Consider the following 20273-nt stretch of genomic DNA (forward strand, 5'->3'; position numbering starts at 1 on the left):
CAAAGTTTTTTGAGAAAAAAGAGACAAAATTTTAGAAACAAATTTAAAAGCAAAGAGATCTTTACATCAAAAAAGCCTCCTTTGGCAGCAAAATGAGCAGCATGATGTCTATCACTGTCCAATGTATTCACTGCACCTCCTCTTTCCAATATTCCCCGAACTAATTCTGTCACTCCTTCTCTTGATGCCTCCATTAAAGCGGTGCGACCTGTGGACTTCAGAGGAGACAGATCAAACATTGTTTATACAGCACTTGTCACATTAAATAACATATTCAATATAAATACGGTTTGAATTGATTGACCTTCACCTTATACTGAGAAGTTTAGTTCTTTGCATTTTCATTAGTTTCATATAACAATGAAGAAATATTAAGCAAATACAATGGGTTAATTTCTAAAATGTAGAATAGTCAAGCTTACTCTACCTGACTCTGTGAGAAAGGATAACATGCTTTAAAAAATGCATCTCTTGCAAGGAAAGCAGAGCAAAAAGGGACTATTGAGGGTATATAAATGCCAAATTAGGTCACAAATGTTTTCTTTTTTTTCCTTCATTAAGTTTATTGGTACATTTTAGGTATATAATACAGTTATGTTCATCATTGGGAACTTGTACCTTTACATGATGTATGTTGGTTCTTATTTTTTCCCCATTCCTCTGCCCTCCCTTCAACCCCTCCACCCCTTCCTATTTGCAAATATTTTGTTTCCATTTTCTAATGAGTAAAATCTATTTTTTGTGTGTCAGGAAATGATAATCATAAGAAAAGAAAATAGTAAAATTAGCCAGTTAGGAAAGGAAACAAAATGCCTAAGAGAAACAGTGGAGCTACATATTTTTGTTCCAAGAAGATAAATTTTATTATGTATCAGTTATACATTTCTATTGCTTTCTATAATGATATTATGATATTATGCATAATAAGTATGAATTTTCCAAACATAATTAGGAACTAAACTATAAAATAGTGGCAATATAAAGATAATAAAAGTATATTGATTTCAAGTATTTTGAGTCAAACTGAAAAATCTATAAGCTAACAGTAATTTTCTCATATTTAAAGGCAAAAAATATATTAATATGACACTGTTATAGAATAAGGAAGTATTTATAACTACGGGAATAGTCATACTGAGTTGATAGCATTTGGATCAGCTCCTCTTTCCAAAAACGTCAGGCACATCTCTCTAATATCATGGGCTTCTTCACAGGCTCTAAGGAACACTGGTTTTCCATCATAGGTAGAATTGTTGACATCTGCACCATGTTCAAGGGCAATCAAAGCACAGCGATAATGCCGCTTAGTAGGTAGAATGCAGTAAAATAAAATGCCTGAAGAAGAGCAGAATTTCCAAAGAATACTTAATTAACAACCTATGTACATATTTGAACCTGGCAGAAAAATAGGGATAACTTAAAATCCATATTTAACAAGTTAAAGATAGCACAGCAAAGGCATATCTGCCTTGGTTTCCCCTCTGAAATGATCTAAAACACCAAGACAGAAAAATAAAGAGGAAATCTTTGATAAAGTTAGAAAACAGTTACCACTTTATGTCACAGGACCTGGTTTAGAGAAGAATCAGAATGTTGACATGGGAGCCCTTGTCAATCCTGGGATTTGGCATTTTATATTCCTTACTCCATGTGTCCCTTAGAACTACAGAGCTATGTATGCCAGAGGGCTTGAACACATGTTTGTAAGGAGCAGACTCTAGGTGTAGTAGAAGTGAGATGAAAATTAGAAGACAATTGGTTTTGCCATTTTGGCAAATCATTTTGTTCCACCAAAGAAAAAATAATGTTAAATCCCTACACTATGGACCTATAATATATGGGCCCCCAATGTAATTCTTGTCAAAAATGCACTATGTATCAGAAGTATTGGTTTTAATCCCAAGACAGAATGTTAATAAAGTACTGGGTAGACAACAACCAAACTGTAAACTGACTTTATAATAATCTCACTCCAGAAAGAGGCTTCATTCAAAGAGGAACAGTAACTAAAAGGAAATCAGCATGTGACCTATGAAAAAGACACTATGAGAAAGGTAAGCAACTGATAATGAAATCCATGTAAAAAGCATACTCTAGAAAAATTATACCAAGGAAAATTAATGACTGATTCTGTCTATGTTAACAAAGAAATTAAATAGAAGTGCAAAGATAGACCAAGACCAAAAAAGACTGAAGAAAAAATAAGATGAATAGAAGGATAAGATTAAATTGAATCAAAAGAATTTAGGAAAGAAACAGTGGACAAAAACCCAAAGAAATGAAAATCAAATTAAAAGCAGAAAAAGGACAGCAGACAGTGATACGGAAAAAAAATTAAGAAAAATGTAATTGGGAATGATTGAAGGGTTGAAATAGTTTACAGAGATAAAGAAGGTTCAACATGTATATAATTAGTTTTCAATAATGAAAGGCCAAAAGGAACTGAAAAATCATATAGAAGTATATTAAAAGACTTTCTTAAAGTGAAAAACATGAATCTTAAGATTAAAAGGGTCTTAGGAGAAGTTGATTAAGAATGATTAATAGGATAAACTGAAGAAAAGCCCAGTAAAGAGAGTTTTCTGTGAACATCCAGATAAAAGTCTGGCTCATGTCTAAAACAGAAAAGTCAGGCTTGCCTCAAGAATTTGCCACAGCAACATTCTACGCTAGAGGGTAATTAAAGGATCTCTACAATGTCACTGGGAAAGAAAATAGGGAATTTTCATACCCAATCAAGTTGCTGGCATACATAAAATCACTAATAGACATAAAAAAACAGTAAGGATGCATGAAATCAAGGACATAAGCCCTAAGAAGCAGACCAAATTACTTTGATGGCAAAAGTGAGTTTACCAAGAGACCAATGGAGAATATATGACTAAAAGAATTTCTTCAACCATAAAATCAACTCACCTTAGGAATTCTAGATACCAAAAAGAACACCGTAATTCATTATAATGTAGAAATAATATAATTTAACAAACACTTAGAGGTAAGAAAGAAAAGAACAGAGAACATAAACATTTGATTTTTAAATTTTTTAGTGCTGGAGACTGAGATATTTAAAGACTATAAGAAGATGAAGCTAAAGGCAGGCATTATCTAAAAATATAAAAGGAATCATTGAAAGAAATAAGCAATTGTATTTGGGCATAAACTTGGGTAGTGGGCAGGAGCCACACAAGGTGAATGTTTATTGTATACTATCTCAATTTTCAGTGTTAAGTGAAATAAACCAGACAAACAAGTTTAAATATCACATGGTTTCTCTTATATGAGGACCCCAAAATATAAATAAAGAGGAAAATAAAGGATAAATAATAAGAAGTAGGGAGATCTTTTTCAAAGGGGAAGAGGAACAAGAGAAAGAGGGAGAGTGAAGGAAGGGGAGAAAGACTAAAGAAAGAATGGAAGAAAAAATGGCAATGGAGTTTTTTAAATGAGAAAGGGATTAAGAGTTGGAGGGAGCAGGGAAGGATGGGAGGACAAGGAGACAAAAACGAATTAAAATGTGTTATATACATGTACAAACTCGCCCTGATAAATGTAATCATTATGTACTGCAAACATGTACTGATAAAAACTACATTAAAAAAGGAATCTATGGGCCAGGGATTTAGCTCAGTGGTTTCACTGCCTGCTGCACAAGCGCAAGGACCTGAGTTCAATCCCCGGTACCAAAAAAAAAAAAAAAAAAAGAAAAAAGGAATCAATGAGTCCAGCTGAAGATAAAACTGAATAAACATGTTGAAGAGTACAGAGAGCTATCAAGTTGTCCATTAAGAGAACTAAAAACAGAAAATGCAACTAGAAGGAAAATACATAGAACAAAATAAAACAATTTAAAGTAGATAAATTTACCATTAAAATTTAAAAATATAATTTATATGAAATAAAAACCTATATATATTTCATATAAACAGATGCACCTAAAATAGGTTAGTCAGAATACTTAAAGAAAGAGGGGCCTGAGGATATAGCTCAGTGATATCATGCTTGCCTAGCATCCATGAAGCCCTGGGTTTTATTCCTAGCACCCTCACCCCTACCAAGAAAAAAGATCTTCAAAGACATAGTTGAAAAGAGAAAATCAAACGGCAAGATGGAAAGCAAGACTGACTAAAACAACAACAACAACAACATAATAATAAATACAAACTAAGCAACACCATACAAGACTAAATTTCTTTAAAAAGGCCCTCCCTAAGGCACTTATGAAATGGATATTTTGTAATGAGGACATACACAATTCTGTTAGTCCATGTGGGCCCAGCTCAGGCCTACAGCATATCTCATATCCTTTGAAAGATCCATTTAACTAATTCAATGTTTGCTTATCCTTTAGAAACAAATGTGCAGAGAGTCAAACATCTGTCACCAGGAAACAGGATGCTAGCGGCAGAGAGATAACTGTAAGATGAGCGAAGCAGTTAGTAAGTGGCTACCAGCCAAGGGTGTGCAAGGTGAGCCAGGATTAGGAATGGATGGGGAGAGACCAGGGTCACAGGCAAACTACAAACCACCCCGAATTGACTAGCAAGCTTACAAGTGAAACAAGATTTTATATTTGTTTCAAGTTTCACTATATATTTTCAATTTCTTCCTATAGGATTTGTCTAATTGCTTTTTCACAATATTTATTTTCCAGAACCTTAACAGGGTTAATATTAATTTGAATGAGCATAAACATTAACCATATGGCTGTTGCCTTTGCTACGGATATGTAGGTGTTCTTGTTTTTCATTTTTATTTGACTTTTAAAAACTTTATAATTTTGATCTCTTTATGGTATAAAATTTCTCAATTTTTGGCTGACATATATTTGTGTGTCAGTATAGTGTTTCTCAAAATTGAACTTTCGAAACTCCAAGTATATTTGATGCCATATGAAAAAACTATTTCACGGTCAAATAAATATGGAAAATGTTACCGTCTTTGGTCTGATAATGTGAAAGAAACATGTCTGAATTCATTTTATTCAATGATTCCCTAATGAACTCAACAGTGGCAACAGCTCTGCATGTAGCATTTTTTAACAGCCCAGTGATTCCAGGGTCCATGAAGCACACTTTGGAAGATGGTACTCTATAAAACTTCAGAGACTTTTGTTGTTCCAAGATTTAACATTTTAAAGCACAGTTGACCTCTAAAAGCATCTGAAATTTATTTTGCTATGTGATTCAATTAAATAACTTTTCCTTTTCTTCGCTCTTAACTCTTGTTTTAAGCAAGTCATCTATCAAATATTAAGTCTGGAGAGAATTACAAAAGTAGACTTTGGTCTTGTCAGAAAACATTAATATTATAAAACAGGATTCATTTCCCCAGTGCCGGGCTGACATTAATGGCTTTGCACTTGTAGTAATTCTCTTGGACAACTGATTAAATCTATCAATTTATATTAAGCCTGATGGTAATTATTGTGGTGTTTTTCTTGAGGCCAGGTCAAATCTTGCCTGAACCTCAAGTTATTTAGGAAAGAAACTCCAGGCTGTGGTCTGGACATGGGGCTAAGGAGGGCAGAGAATGTGGAAGTACAGCTCTTTTCAACTGAATAATCCTCCAAGTGTCATGTCTAAAATTTCAAGTCATATCAAAATATTTAAAAAATTGACTCTAGAAGCTTACTTAGCTACTTGGGAGGCTGATATTGAAAGATCACAAGTTCAAGATCAGCCTGGTCAAGTTAGGGAGGTCTCAAAATGAGAAATAAAAAAGTGCTGGACATGTAACTCAGCAGTAGAGTACCTCTGGGTCCAGTTCCCCAGTATGAGAAAAAAACTGATCTTAGTAAGTTAGCTTATGCCAGAATCCACCTTAGTCCTCTCAAATTCTAAAATGCAAGTCCTTTTCACATCAGATTGCTATTGAGAAAGGACACAATTTTTCTGGAGTCCTAAGTCTAGTACTACCCAAGGTTCCAATGTGTAAGGATCTTTTCTTCTAACAAGATTTTGTATTTTGTAATAGATGATTATGATTATGGGACTATCAGTTAAGCATGTGTAATGTTGAAAATTCTCCTTATTTAAAAGAAGCCACTAAATGCAGGTTAATCCAATCCTTATTTTCATTTTCAATGATCAAGCTCTCATAACTATTTTCCCTAAGATATACGTGAACTGTTTTCAAATAATGAGGAGTCAATATCCTTAGGTACAGGAATGAGAATGTATCCTTTTACTTAAAACCACAAGTAATTCACTTCTAAATTTGGAAAACAAAATTTAAAACCCTCTTAAATCCATTTAATTGATATCTGGCTACAAAGTGAGTTGCATTCTACTGGATAGAATGTTGGGATATTTTACCTTTCCCTTCATTATCAACTATAGTCATATCAGCCTTTGCTTTGGCTAATATTTCCATCGACAACTCATGGCCCAGTTCAGCAGCCCTCATTGTTGGGGTACAGCCCTTATGGTCTTGCACATCAGGGTGAGCTCCGAGTTCAAGGAGAAAGCTAACCATATCAACGTCATTGGAAACTGAAGCTAAGTGCAGAGCACTAAGTCCATCCACAGAGTCTGTGAAGTTGATTAGTTGAGGGTATCCAAGCCAGATCAGCTTCTCTATCTGCTTCTTGTTTTTGTTCCGAACACACTGAAGAACTTTGTAGATCTGCAAGTTCTCAAGTCTCTTATCTGCTATCGCCATATTTGACCAGCTTCTTAAAGATGCTTGTTTTCCTGGCTTAAAAAAAAAAAACTACAGCAGCCAAATAATTAATAAATAAATAAAAAGAAAGAAAATCAGTATTGCAAGCTTAATTTTATCTTTATTTTTGTTAATTAAAAATATTTTAAAGCATATGTCCCTTGGAAGAGCAGCTGTTTCTTAGGCAATGATGTTATCACAGTTTATTGCAACCGATTTCAGAAAATAGAAATTATGTATAAACTTAAAAATATTCAGTTAGCATAAAGTTAAAGTATTTTTAAAAATCTTAATCAATGCTAGTTTGCAAGGTGGCTATTTTTTCTTATCTCATCTAACCTTCCCTCTTTAAAACAGCTTTTTCATTCTACCTTGGAGAAGATGAGGTTAACTAGGTTGTCAAGCTCCTACCTCTGTGGCTTCACATCAGTAATATGTTCATCACAATGTAGAAACCACATAAGGGGCCGGGGATTTAGCTCAGTGCTTCCGCCACTTGCCTTGCAAGTGCATGGAGCTGAGTTTGATCCCCGGTACCCGCCCCCCCCCAAAAAGAAACCACACAGGTTTCATAGCTTTGAAAGATCATACAGAATGTATGGAATTTTGCGGTAATAATTTTATATAATAATCTGGGGTCTGTGAGATACAAAGGTATGATAAATGATTCCTGTGTCATCTTAAGTAGGAATGAGGTACTTGAATAGTTTTAAAGAGAATTGTAAGTTTTCACAAATTACCATGTGCATTCTATTATGTAATTCTTTCTTTCTATTCTTTATGAAAAAAATAAGTATTTGGATTGCATAGTGGGCTCAGTGGGTGTGCCCAGCTTTGCTTTTCCTCCTTCATTTGTTTCTGGGTAAAGAACCGATTATCACATGAGGAATCCATTCTAGGCAGTGGGGATGAGGCGGTGCTCTGCTACAGAAAAGGGTCTGTGACCTAGGCATGGCCCATCTTGAGTGAACCATCCTTCTCCAGGTACACTAGACTGCTCAAACATATTCTCATAACAGGTATCAGGTATTAGATTCTTCTACCAGAACTATCTCATCTAATAGTCTAAAAGACTATTTCTCCCCAAATTGTTAAATAGTGGGGTGTGGAGCTGGAGCTACAGGAGATATGCTAGCTGTTACAGGGAGAGAACATGTGGGAAAGATGGAGGGGAGCTGAGACTGGTGGCATCAGTTTTACCCTGGGTCCCACTGTGCCAGAAGTTGCCCTTCACATTACATTAAGGGTTTCATGAGTAGGAGCTGAGTTCCCAACATTTGCATTAGAAAGATTCTATTTTGCTATAACATCTGCCAGCACAAACCTGCTCCCTCACCTACATACTCCATGGCAGTGAGTTGCACTGTAGATCACTTGCTCCCTCTTTAAAGATGTCTCTCTGGGCAACCAGACAATCTCCATGGCTGTTTCTACTTGACACTACATTCACTCTTCCTCAGTCACCATTGCTGGCTCCCTTTCTTCTGTCAGATGCCTCACTGCTGCTGTGCCCAGGGCCAGGTCATCAGGATTCTGCTTGATTCTCAGCAACTCTCTTGGTGGCTCATTCCATCTCCTGACCTTCAGCCCTATTTTCAGCTTCTGATTGTTTACTCTCAAGTTTGTACAGGCATCACTGGCTGCCCAGAGCTTAAAAGTTATATATTTAGCCAGGTGTGGTGATACATTTATGTAATCCTAGCTACTTGGGAGGCTGAGGCCAGAGGCTCACAAGTTCAAGGACAGTCTGGGCAACTTAGTGAGACTTGGTTACAAAAAGAAAGGGCTGGGGGTGTAGCTCAACATTTCCTGAGTTCAATATTTAGTACCATGCAAAGCAAAAGCTATGTATTTACCTGTCTAGTCGTCATTCTCATGTGGATGTCAAATGTAACATGTCCAGAGTAGAGCTCTTTGTTGTTTGTTTTGCTTTCCTAGGTAGTGGAGATTGAACCCAGGGAGTGGTATGCTAAATTCTCAGCCTCCTTTGTTTTTGGTACTGAGGACTGAACCCAAGGGCTTCACACCAAGCTACATCCTTGGCCCTTTTAAAAAATGTTTGTTTTGAAGACAGGGTCTTGCTAAGTTTCCCAGGCTTGTCTTGAACTTGCAATCCTCCTGTGTTCACTTTCTGAGTAGTTGGGATAGCAGGAGTGTGCGTGCCACTGTGCCCAGCTGGAGCAGAACCCTTGTTATCACCCTGTGTTTCTCCATTTCTCCCAGTTTCTAATAATGGCATCAATATCCACCTACTTACTCAGATTACACACTAGAATTATCCTCCATTCTTTCTTTCCCTCACAGACCCTCATCTTTAAATTCACCAAGAAATCATTCAGGAAAACCATGTCCACTCATCTCCAAGATATATCCTAACATCCACCTGCGGCACGACCCTAGACCAAAGCATTGCCACAGTCTTCTAATCTGTCTCATTGCTTCCACAGCAGCCCCACATAGTTCGTTCTCTAAACAGAAAACTATTTTTAAAATGGAGATGAGATAAGATCCAACAGGCTTCCACCCCAACATTTTAGCATAGACTTTTTTTTTGTTTTTGTTTTGCAGTACTGGGGATCGAACTCAGGACCTTGTGCTTGCAAGGCAGGCTTGGTGTCACTGAGCTAAAACCCTGGCCCTAGTATAAACATTTTTAAACATAAAGTGAGTGTTGAAAACCTATGCATCAACCACTGAGATCTTACCAATAATGTTTTTTATCACTTGTCTATCCATCCCTCTATCCATTCATCCAGCTCTTTTGGAGGGGGGGATTGAGTTTTCGATAAACAGCAGACATATTCCCACATCCACACACTTAAGTGGAGTTCAATATATATGTATCCTTTTTTCATATTTTGAATACATAATAAAATGTACAAGTATTAAATGTCCCATCCCATTTGTTTGAAAAATGCACATACTTGTGTAGCTGAAACGGCTATCAAGATTTAGAATGTTACTTTCATGCCCAAAAGTTCTCTAAAAGTATTTGAATAGTTTCCCAATATAGTCAGAAAAAACTCAACATTGTGATCTAGTAAGAACTTTTCCCTCTGATCTTACTTCACCCCACTTCCCCCTGATTTAGTGATCACTGGCCACATTGGCTTTCTTTCTGTTTATGAACAAAAGCTCCTCCCTCTCCCTGAAAGTTTGCACTTCCTGTAACTTCTGCCTCCGAATGCTCTTTCCTACAAGTTCTGTTGTTAAATCTCAGCCACCATGTTCCTTCTTCCCCTTATTTTCTCCAATGCACTTATTGTCTGAAACTATTTTAGATATTCAACTTGTGCATTGTATGTCTCAACCACTAGATCATATTTATTCTTTGTGGAACAGAAACTGTATATAGTAAATATTACCATTATTTCTCTGTAATCTAAAGCCTGACCTATGTGAGGCATTCCATAAAGCACTCAATAAATTCTGTCCAAAAGTTAAAATCTTTGAAAAGAAGGAACCAAAGAAAACTCTCACATTCCTGGTTTAAACTACTGTATACTTGTGTCTGAGATAGGATGCTCCTGAAAGGTTCCAGGTTCTCAGGTAGTATAGACAGTAATTTTGAGGCAGCTGAGTTAGAATCTACATGGCAACATACAGTTCAGGAAGTCAGGAGAGGGGCTGAGCCTGGTCTATGGGTGGAATTTTGCTGAGTTCTGAGGTCTTCATCAGTGGCTGGGCAGCTGAGACCAAGAGAAGCCAGGAGGACAGCAACCACCAAAATCAAACATGCTTGTGTTAGTCTCTTTTCACTTGTTACTGAGACAAAATACCTGACACCTAAAGTTAAAGGGGAGAAGGTTTATTTAGCTCACAGTTCGTAGAGGTTTCAGTCCATAATCAGCTGCCACCAAGGCAGAGTGGCACATGACAGAGGGGCATCGCAGAGGAGAAATAGTTCATGGTGTCCCCATGGTGCCTTGACCAACAAGGACCTTAACACCTTCTTTTTGCCCTTTTTATCCGATCCAGACTACTGGGATTAGGGTGATGCTAAGCCAATCACTCATGTGTACTGGTTTAGTAATCACACACTCTTAATCCCAGCATCACACATTCCAGATTCAGCCACTGCATGAGGCTCTGGGGGGACATCCAGACCCAAACCATAACAATTCAGTCATCTCATCCTTTTTTCTCCTTGCTCTCTGTCTTTCCTTGGTATTCCCCATTGTGGCTGGGATATCAGTGATCACATAGGTTATGGCTTCAACGTTCTACTTGCTGTCACCCCTCTCTTCCCTTCCTATCTCCTTATATTGTACGGTAGACTAGGAAGCCAGACAGGGCAGCTTGTTAGAATGCTGTATAAACAGGCCTGTGTGAAGCCCTGAGGCAGCCCGAGTCATCCTCTTGGCCTTTGCTGCATGGCTTGATGACGTTTATTTCAGCTGCTTTTTATGGCTTGTTTTAGGTGCAGTGATATATTGCATATGTACATATGTCTCATATGGATAAAATACTCCCAAATAGATTATTGATTGTACTGAATTGATCCCACCTCATTTGTGAGGACAAGGACTTGCTAATCAGAGACTTCACTGTTGTCTCTGATGTCATTCATCCCAAACAAAGCATTGGCAGCATGTGAAATTGTGCAATCAAGTGCCAATGATGAAACCAGCAGCCTGTGAGTCAGTTTATTATCGTCCCCCTCCCGCCATGATTAACTACTAAGACTCACACCAAGAACTTTCTTGACTCTGAAGGAAAAAAAGAGTTCCTGCCCACTAGCTCTGGGTTCTAAATTTTTCCTCAAGGTCCTGGGCCACCTTAGTGTATATTGACTAACCATCTACACCAAATCTCAGTGGACAGATGAATGTCTGAACTTGAGGTCTATATTTGGATATGAAAACCTGTGAGTATGTGTGTACCCAGATGTATTTTTCCTCTATGAAGAGAGACTCCTAGAGCTCGTAAAAGTCTCAAGAGAGTGAGACACGGCAAGTTCATTAGCAAGAGAAATTGAGGAAGACAACAGAGCTACCATGGAAAGAGTGGAGGATTTAAGGGGAGAATGTGCTGCCATTCATTCTCCTCTACATCGTTATTTATACCAACTAGCTGCATGTACCTGGACAGGTAACCTGCCTAGTTTGTACCTCACTTTATTTATCTGTGAATTCGGGGTCATGATAGTACCCACTTCATGGGGGTGGATGAAAATGAAACGAGACGATTATTGGCAAGTATTTACTAAAGTCCCACAGTACAGGGTCGCTATGAATAAATTAAAACTTCCGTGGCTTTCTGCTTACTAGTAAGGCACAGCTTACATCCTAGGGGTTCTCTACTGTGCCTTTCAGTTTTGTCAGAAAAATCTGGAGGAGAGAAGAGCGGAGAGACTTTTAATTTCAAAGAAAAGGCTGAGCGGCAAGGACCTAGGTTCTGTTCTCACCTCTTAAGAGCGGGGACTATCAAGAGCAGCAGATCTCTCGGCAGCAATTCCTCTGGGCCCGTGAGGGGGTCTCGGAGGACCCGGATCGTTCTCTGTCACCTGGCGCGGTACCCAGTCGTGACCTTGGGCTCTGGGAGTCCGACTTGTGGACCCAGAATTGACCAGCGTCTCTTCCAGCAGAGCGGGCCAGCTGGCTAGTGTGCAGCAGGGAGGGGCGCGCGTGTCCATGGGTCCCGGGCCCCGCGCAAGGCGAGGGCGCGGCCAGGCCAGAGCAGGGGGCGGGGTGGGACCCACTGAGACAGCGCCGATTGTGAGCTTTGGCCCAGCCAGGCCCGGTTGCCAGGCAACCGCCAGGTGCAGAGAGGGCGGGGCTCCCCCAAGAGGGCGGGGCTCCCCCAAGTGGCGGGCGCGCAGGGTGCTCCCAGGTGAGTGGGTGGATGGGTGGGGCACAGGCAGGAAGGTGCTGTCTTTGGGATTCCGCCCTTCTTTCGCCTTCTCCCGCGGCCTGCCCTAAAGCAAAATAGAATTTACTAGAAAAGCAAAACTGCATATGGTAAAAAGCACCCACCCCAAAACAAATAAAAATAAAATATAGAATGAAATAATTTCAAAAGTAAATTAAATGAAAAATACAATAAAATGTGAAATAAAAGAAAAGTGAATCTACTTTCGCTTGCTGTAGATTCTTGAAAAATCTTTCCAGAAATGTTCTTTCCATACTTTAGAATTTATAATACTTTATATTTATACAAAAATGAGAACAACTATATCAGCAATAATGCATTATAACATCCCTTGCTCTCCCTATGTACACACTCTCCTGGAGGCAAATTCTGGCGGTTTTTGCTTTTGTTTTGCTTATGTGAATGTAAAATTTGTAACATGCTATTTACTTATGTATTTATCTCTTTATTTACTTTTTCAGTGCTAAGGATAGAACCCAGCAGTGCATTATCACTGAGCTACATCCTTTTTTATTTATGATTTTGAGACAGCGTCCATCCTGGTAAATTGGTAAATTGCCCAGGCTACCCTTGAACTTCCCATCCTCATGCTTCAGCCCCCTGAGTACCTGGGATTACAAGGATGCACCACCACCCCTGGCCTATTTTTTTTTTTTTTTGAAAGATAGTATCGCTCCACGTTGCCCAGACTAACCTGGAATTCTTGGGCTCAAGTAACCCTCAATCTTCCTGATCCTCCTATCTCAGTTTCCCAAGTAGCCGGGACCACACGTGTGCGTGTGCCTCTGCTCCTGGCTTGTTTTAAAAAATGTATGCAACCTATCCTGCCCCTATCCTGCCTTCTACTCAGAGAAGTTTTTAAAAGTTTTCAGGACTACACACACAGACACACACACACTCACAAATGGTTTATGACATGAAATATGCAAAGAACAAAAAGTATACTGTGACTAAAGCAAAAGAAGGGTGAAAAACAAAAAGGAAAGGAGAGAAGGCAGAAAGGAAAGAAGAAAGAAAGGAAAAGAGAAAGGGAGGAAGAAAGAGGGAGGGAGGTTCATTTCACAGTGATGAGCCTTCCTCATTTATTTGGGTGCATCAGTTCCTGCGGCCTCAGCTTGTGAACTCAGAGTAATTATGGCCCTTATAAGCCATGCATGAAGCAGGCATATCCATAAAGGGGCTCCATCTTGGCTCTGGTGGGCAAAATTGTGGTTGTTTCTTGGGGGGTGCTTCTATGAATGAACAATTTGAATTTGTCTTGCAGGTCATAGTTTTATCTTCACAATGATAAATTTTTGCATTTTGGAGACAGAATTGATGTCAATAGTGGCCTTGTTTAATTCTAATGAAAGTTCTTAAAATTATTTGAGAATCTGGTAGATTTGGGAAGAAATAAATACCTTTCAAAGACTGAAAGGAGTTAGATTACATTAGAATAATTGGTGCACATATTTTGGATAGAAGTTGGGTAAACATTGTTGGTTGATTGAGGACTTTGAGATAGCAGTGTGAGAAACTTTTTCCCTGAGAAGGAAAGTCTTCTTAAATTGAACTTTACCATGTTTGCCTTAAGCCACTTGGTAGTAGAGTTGTCAGAACTTGGAAGACACAAAGAAAAAAATAGAGGGAATAGATATTAAATATTGTTCCTACATAAAACAAATCTATACAGGAGGTGGCAGAACAGCAACATAAATTCTGATACAGACTAGTGCATTGGCTAAATTCTCTGTTGCTATCTAACTTCCATCTTTATCTGATATTAAATGAGATTTTATTTTCATATTATAACTATTCAAAGGAGTTATGAATTTAATAATTCTTACATAGTGCCAAGCTTTCTTTGTAAAGTGGAAGTGATTCTATTGAATTCTCTCACACATCTTTATAAAAATTGTGATGCAAACCCAGATAAACTGCCTCAGTTTGCAGAAGGTTTTAAATTCTTATTTACTGGCTTGAAAGGCAAGCCATCCAGTAGCTCTTTCATAGCATCAAGTATATTAATGAATTTAAATTAGAAAAAAATTGAAATGTGAATTGGTATGGCATAACAAGTGGGGTGTCAGTCTATTTAACTGGAAATAAAATGTGTTAATTGTTATGAATTGTTTCATAAGATTGAGATAAGGTTAGTAAAGTTGTGTTACTGTTGTCTTGTTTTTGAAATGTTTTACAAGTTCATCTCTTAAAAAGCCCATCTATGTTTTGATATTATTTCCCTCTAAAAATCACAAAAATCATTTAAGGTGACTGTGTGACAGGGAAGACTATTTACCATTTTATTCTGCATGGTAACTGAAGATTGTGTTGATTATACAAGGAAACCATATATTGATAACAGATATTGTGTTGTTTCTTTACAAAAGAGAAAAGAAAACACGTCAGATAATTTTGAAATGAGAAATACATTAGTTGACAACTTAAAGCTCTATTTAATATTTCCATTAGGAATTCACCTTGACTCTTTCATATTGTAGCAATTACAAAATATCTCTTTAATAAGTGACTACTGAGCAGCTATTCTTTAGAATATGAACAATTTGTGGATAAATATATTTAGATCAGGATATGAACTTTTCTTTGGCTTAGAGTAAAGCTTCTCCAAGATTATATGGGGAAATTTTTATGAATCTGAAACAAATACTTCAAAAATCCTCTTGTTCCTGAATGAGTTTTCATTATTGATAGGTGAGGCCTGTTTCTTCTTGATTCCCTTTTTGTTCCCAAGAATTTTCCTTCTTGTCTTTCCTATGGTCTGGAATATTTAGAATAACAGGGAGATTAATTCTTCTTTAAGAATGGAGAGAAAATAGAATCAGAAAATTTTGTGATCTGCTTTTTAATGATACATTGTAAATCACAATTCTTACCTAAATATTGATTTATTTGTGTTTTCTACTTCAGATAAAGACCCATTTTGATAATTTATATTTTGGTATGCAATTTTCTGTGTCCTCTGTTTTCAAATTTATTGCCCTATAACTTCATTTAGTTAATTTGTAATTCTTTGAAACTATGAGGTGATAGCTCTTCCCTTAGTTTTAATCACACACAATACACATTCATTTTTTTCTCTAATCTGAATCATGGGTTTTTTTTGTTTCATAAACTCAAAGAAGCAGCTTTTATTATTTTGTTTTCTATTTCATTAAATTAAACCATTTTCTTCATTACTAATCTTTTAGTGACATCTTTAATTTTACTCTCTTTTTCTGATTTCTTATTATAAAATCTAAATTTCTTTTTTCTGATATGCTTTATTAATGTAGGCATTGAAGTTTATAAATTTTTTCCTTGCATTCAATTTCTTGTGTGTCTCTTAAGTTTGGTATTAAGGGTTCTTTTAATTGCTTCCTGGAGAATTAGTCATGCTAGTTGTGATTTTGCCTTTGATGGAATGATAGAAGGTGTTTGTTAATTTCCAATACTTGAACTATTGACCATTTTTTAAATCATTTATCTGCAGTACACCATGATCAGATACTGTGACTATTGATTTTAAGAAGTATTTCATGGACATAAAGGCATATTATCCAGGAAATGAATATATTTAATGAACTTTGTTGAGTTAGTCTATTTTCCTATGTATGCAATTTTTAAATTTACTGCATCAGTCTAATTCATAGTGTATTAAATCTCTTGTAATTAAGTGTACTTTATCAAACTCTTACATTTCTAGTAATTTTTAGCTTATTTAGCTGCCATACTGTTTGCATATAAATTTATGACATAATTGATTCCTGACTTTCACCTTTTATTGTAACATAATGACTCTCTATTTTAAGATAGCATCCATGGCTCTGAGCTTGGGTGCTCAAGACAGACTACCTGTGGACTGTGTAAACTTAGGGAAACAGAATAGCATTGTTGTGTCAATTTAAAATGTCTACACATCACTGATCCTCCTTCAAAACCTCACAGCTTGATCCAGGGATTTAGCTCAGTGGTGCCTCTGCCTGCCTTGCAAGTGCAAGGTCCAGAGTTCTATCCCAGGTACCAGAACCCCCCCCCCAAACAAAACAAAACAAAAACAAAAAACCCCAAAATACCTCACAGCTTCCTTCTTTTGAACCCATGTTGGATTCAGTTTTATTCCTAATGAATAGACCAAAGTGGAAGTGACAGTGGGTGACATCTAAGATGAAGTCATAAAAAACACTTTGCCTTCTACATCTTTCTCTTAGAGTGTCCTATTGGTTGGAGCCAGCTGCCCTGTTATAAGGATTCAGCTGTCCTAGGGAGAGGCCCATGTGCTGAGGACCTGAGTCCTCCAGCCACCTGCCATGGGACAAGCCATCCAGGGAGCGGATCCTGCAGCTTCAGCCCAGCCATCTGGTACCTGCAATCCCAACTGACATCTGGACTTCAACTTCAGGAGAGATTGGAACCAGAGATACTGCTCCCTGATTCTTGACTCACAGAAATCAGGACAAAAGATTTCCTATTTAAAGCCAGTGTGTTTTGGGCTAAAGATAATATACTCAGTTCCCAGGATTATAATAAGGAATTAATGACAATGCATGTAAAGAACTTTGCTTTTATTTTTACTTCTGATTCAACAATTTATGAGCAACTCCTTTGCTCATCACTTTTTAAGAACAAAACTGAATCTGTGTTGTCCGAGGCTGGCCTCGAACTCCTGGGCTCAAGTTTCTCCTGCCTCAGTGTTTCCAGTGACTGAGACTACAGGTCTATGCCACCATGCCCACCTCCACTTTCTTCTTGTCATCTCCCTACCTTCATATTTCTATCAGGATCACTTGATTTTAGAGTTTTGTCTTCAGGATTTTCCTCAACTTGATACATGCAGGATAAATTCTCTGAAACCTTGCAAATATACAACTACCTTTATTTCTCCACAACAAGCACATTATAACTTAGCTGTGTACTGAATTTCTGCAGTTAGTTCCATTTCCTTAGCATCTGTGTTTTCCACTACCTTCTATGTTTTCCCATTTTCACTATAGTAGATGATCACTCTGTTCTCACACAGGACATGATAAGTCTGTCACCAGATAGTTTTTCTTTTGTGCTTTGTATGCAAGTTGTTATTTCTTTTTTAAAAAATTGTAATATTTTCTCCTTTGTTCTTTAAATGTTGGAATATAACCAGGATGTGTTTAGATTGGGGTATTATCAATTCTGACTGAAGGCCAGGAACTTCTTTCAATATACTTGATTTTAAGCTCAGAATGCATCTGATTTTATCACTTGTTTAATTTTAAAATTTTAATTAGCTTCTCAAGGCACTCACTGTCAAAAAGCTGGTCAAGCCATGGTTTTAAAACTTCAAAATGCAAAGGAATCACTTTAGGATCTTAGTGAAAGTACAAATTCTGATTCAGAGTATCTGGAAAACAAGCATCTGTCAATAAGGGTATAGAAGGAGCCCAAACAAAGAAATGTACTCTGCCGCAACAAGACAAGATAGTAAGAAAATATATTTGCATAAGTTTATTTATGACACTGGAGATGTCAAGATTTTTTCTTTCACGATCATCCCCTAGCCCAGAAAACCCATGACTAGGGTCCAGGGAGACCTTGTCATAAGTGCTTGATTTGTGGCTATCGAAACCTTAATCATGCCACAGGAAGTACAAAGGAGATGGTGGAGGTAGAGAATTATACTCTGGAAGAAGGCAGAGTTTGGGGAAGTTTACAGTTTGCCTCTTGAATTCCTCATAAACCCAAATGGGTCACACAGTTTACCTAACACCTTTGAAACTGGCATACATTCCAGATCATAAGAATGGTATCTTCTCATCTGGAGATTTTTGAAGACAACATGCTCCATGTGAGAGCTGAGCCAATGAGATATGGTGGGTAAGCAGAGTCACTGTCCCCTCTTCATTCCCCCAAGTCAGTGGTGGTGAACCTATGGTATGTGTGCCACAGTTGGCTGTTTGTATCATTGAAAGCTCTAAAACATTCACCCATCACTGCCCTAAGTTCTCAGAGGGTAGCAAATAAGATCCAAGAAATTCTGGATTTCCTAAGGAAATCTCTGAGAATAACTTAAAGGTAGAGCTGTGAGCTGGTCTAGCAATGGCACAATGGAACAATAGGGATCCTTTGGAGAAGACCAGCCCTCTAGGAATGCCTAACCAGAGGGGGAAAATGAAGATTAAAGATACAAATGGGGAGTGGGGAAAAAATAAGAACCAAGATGGATTATGTAAACGTGCAAATTTCCAATGATGAATATCACTGCTGTATACCTTAAATGTACCTATAAAATTAATTTTAAAAAGACACAAATACAGAGATAATTTAGAATGAGGGAATCAGGGGACTCTCGCCTCTATTAGACAGAGCCCTGAGTGTTTGGCTCACCTTGCTTTTATTCACTTAGACAACGGAACAAGCAATTAGGTTAATGAAGATATATGGGAAGATAATGTATCCAGGTATACATTCAGATATCAACTGTATTGACTCTTCTCTGAAACTTGAAGCATGCCAGCATGACTGAATATTGCCAAAGGAGGAACAGGTTGCTGTTTTTCTCTTTTGTGCTTGCAGAGAAGGTCAACTAGGTCTCAATTATCTGGTCTCCTACAATCCCCTTACAAAGCATTTATAGGCTCCATAGGGAAATGCTGCTGAGCTAAAGGTAAACGTTTCATAGAAAAACATGTCCACAAGCTCAGTAATTATTAAAAAATACAATCTGACTCTTCTGACCTGTCAAGCACCTAGGTAGAACCCACTGATGGCTCCATCAGGAGAAGTCAATATGGTCCAGCTCTTTCCCCTAAGGAGCCATCACCTTCTATGACTCATCTAAAGAAAGCCTCTTTCTTCTTTTCTTCCCCACTCTCTTTCCAGGGGAAACATGGACCAAGTGATGGATAAAGTGGTAAGAGCAATAATAATTGAATTTCATTGACTAATTGTGTGTGACTACTATTTTAATAACAGGATTAGACAGGAAATTGTAGATTGGGTGAGATTACTATACAAGAAAACTTTTTTTCTACGGAGAAGAATGGAGCCTTTGCAAAGAAAGCTAAAATTGGCTGTGGAGAAGCCAACTAGTGCCAATAGTGTAATGGGAAAATTTTGTTTCTCTGTTTGATATTCAGGCTATTGTTTAGAACTACTGCAATCACCTTAGCAAGCCAACTAAGATTAGCAGAACAAATTTCAAGAACTTGGGACTCTAGTGAACTTGAATTGACTTGGATCAGCCCTGCCTTTAACATCATACTAAGAGAGAAATAGTTCCCCTTGTTTTTAATTCATTTTCAGATAAGTCTTTTAGAGCCAAGAGGGTCCTGGAACAACATATTTTTGGTATCCTACAAAATAGTAATCAACATTTGGCTCATTTATTTAAATAAGTCATTTGATGATTATCTCTTCTCTGTAATATAAATATGATCTGAATATCCATCCAGAAATTATAGTTGGCCCATATTAATTCACAGCTACCATTTTTCAATTTTCTTTTACTAGTATATATACACATATTTTTACTATTATATATATGCAGAGCAAATTTATATCATTATGCAGATTAGATAAAAATTTAGTCATAAAATGATGGAGTTAAGGCTCATTGTACATTTATTACAATTACAGAAAAGCTAAAACATTTCTGTCTTGCTTGCACTTCTCTAGAAAATTAGTTGAAATTAAACTGGTATAATTTTAAAATTATTTGTATACTGAATGAAACAGAACAGAAGAATATATCTACAAAAGTATAAAGAAAATTTATCAAAATATTAGATCTT

At 37.3% G+C, this 20273-nt stretch overlaps 1 protein-coding gene and 1 long non-coding RNA gene across 9 annotated transcripts in view; one reads left to right on the top strand and one right to left on the bottom strand.

The window, feature by feature from the left end:
* The window catches only part of Ankef1 (ankyrin repeat and EF-hand domain containing 1), a 30677-nt gene extending 18136 nt beyond the window's left edge, over window positions 1-12541 (bottom strand). Inside the window, exons 1-4 of one of the 7 annotated variants that reach the window (XM_004840816.4) lie at window positions 12068-12541; window positions 6315-6692; window positions 1136-1335; window positions 66-215 (exon numbers count right to left, since the gene is read on the bottom strand). In XM_004840816.4, the coding sequence (XP_004840873.2) occupies window positions 66-215; window positions 1136-1335; window positions 6315-6660 (696 nt within the window). In that variant the 5' untranslated portion in view covers window positions 6661-6692; window positions 12068-12541. Of the gene's footprint in view, window positions 1-65; window positions 216-1121; window positions 1336-6314; window positions 6712-12067 lie in introns of those variants that run through there. The other 6 variants (XM_021255061.2, XM_021255060.2, XM_021255063.2 and 3 more) reach the window with 6 other exon arrangements.
* Window positions 1-20273, top strand: part of LOC106009013 (uncharacterized) — a 249399-nt gene that overhangs the window by 208455 nt on the left and 20671 nt on the right. For both annotated transcript variants that reach the window (XR_015442081.1, XR_015442080.1), the window contains 2 exons: window positions 1977-2054; window positions 19363-19393. This is a non-coding gene — a long non-coding RNA (uncharacterized LOC106009013). The remainder of the gene's footprint in view (window positions 1-1976; window positions 2055-19362; window positions 19394-20273) is intronic.

The sequence above is a fragment of the Heterocephalus glaber genome, unplaced genomic scaffold (genome assembly GCF_053883595.1).
Source record: "Heterocephalus glaber isolate CG9 unplaced genomic scaffold, H.glaber_assembly_v1.0 deba00001532, whole genome shotgun sequence".
NCBI lineage: Eukaryota > Metazoa > Chordata > Mammalia > Rodentia > Bathyergidae > Heterocephalus > Heterocephalus glaber.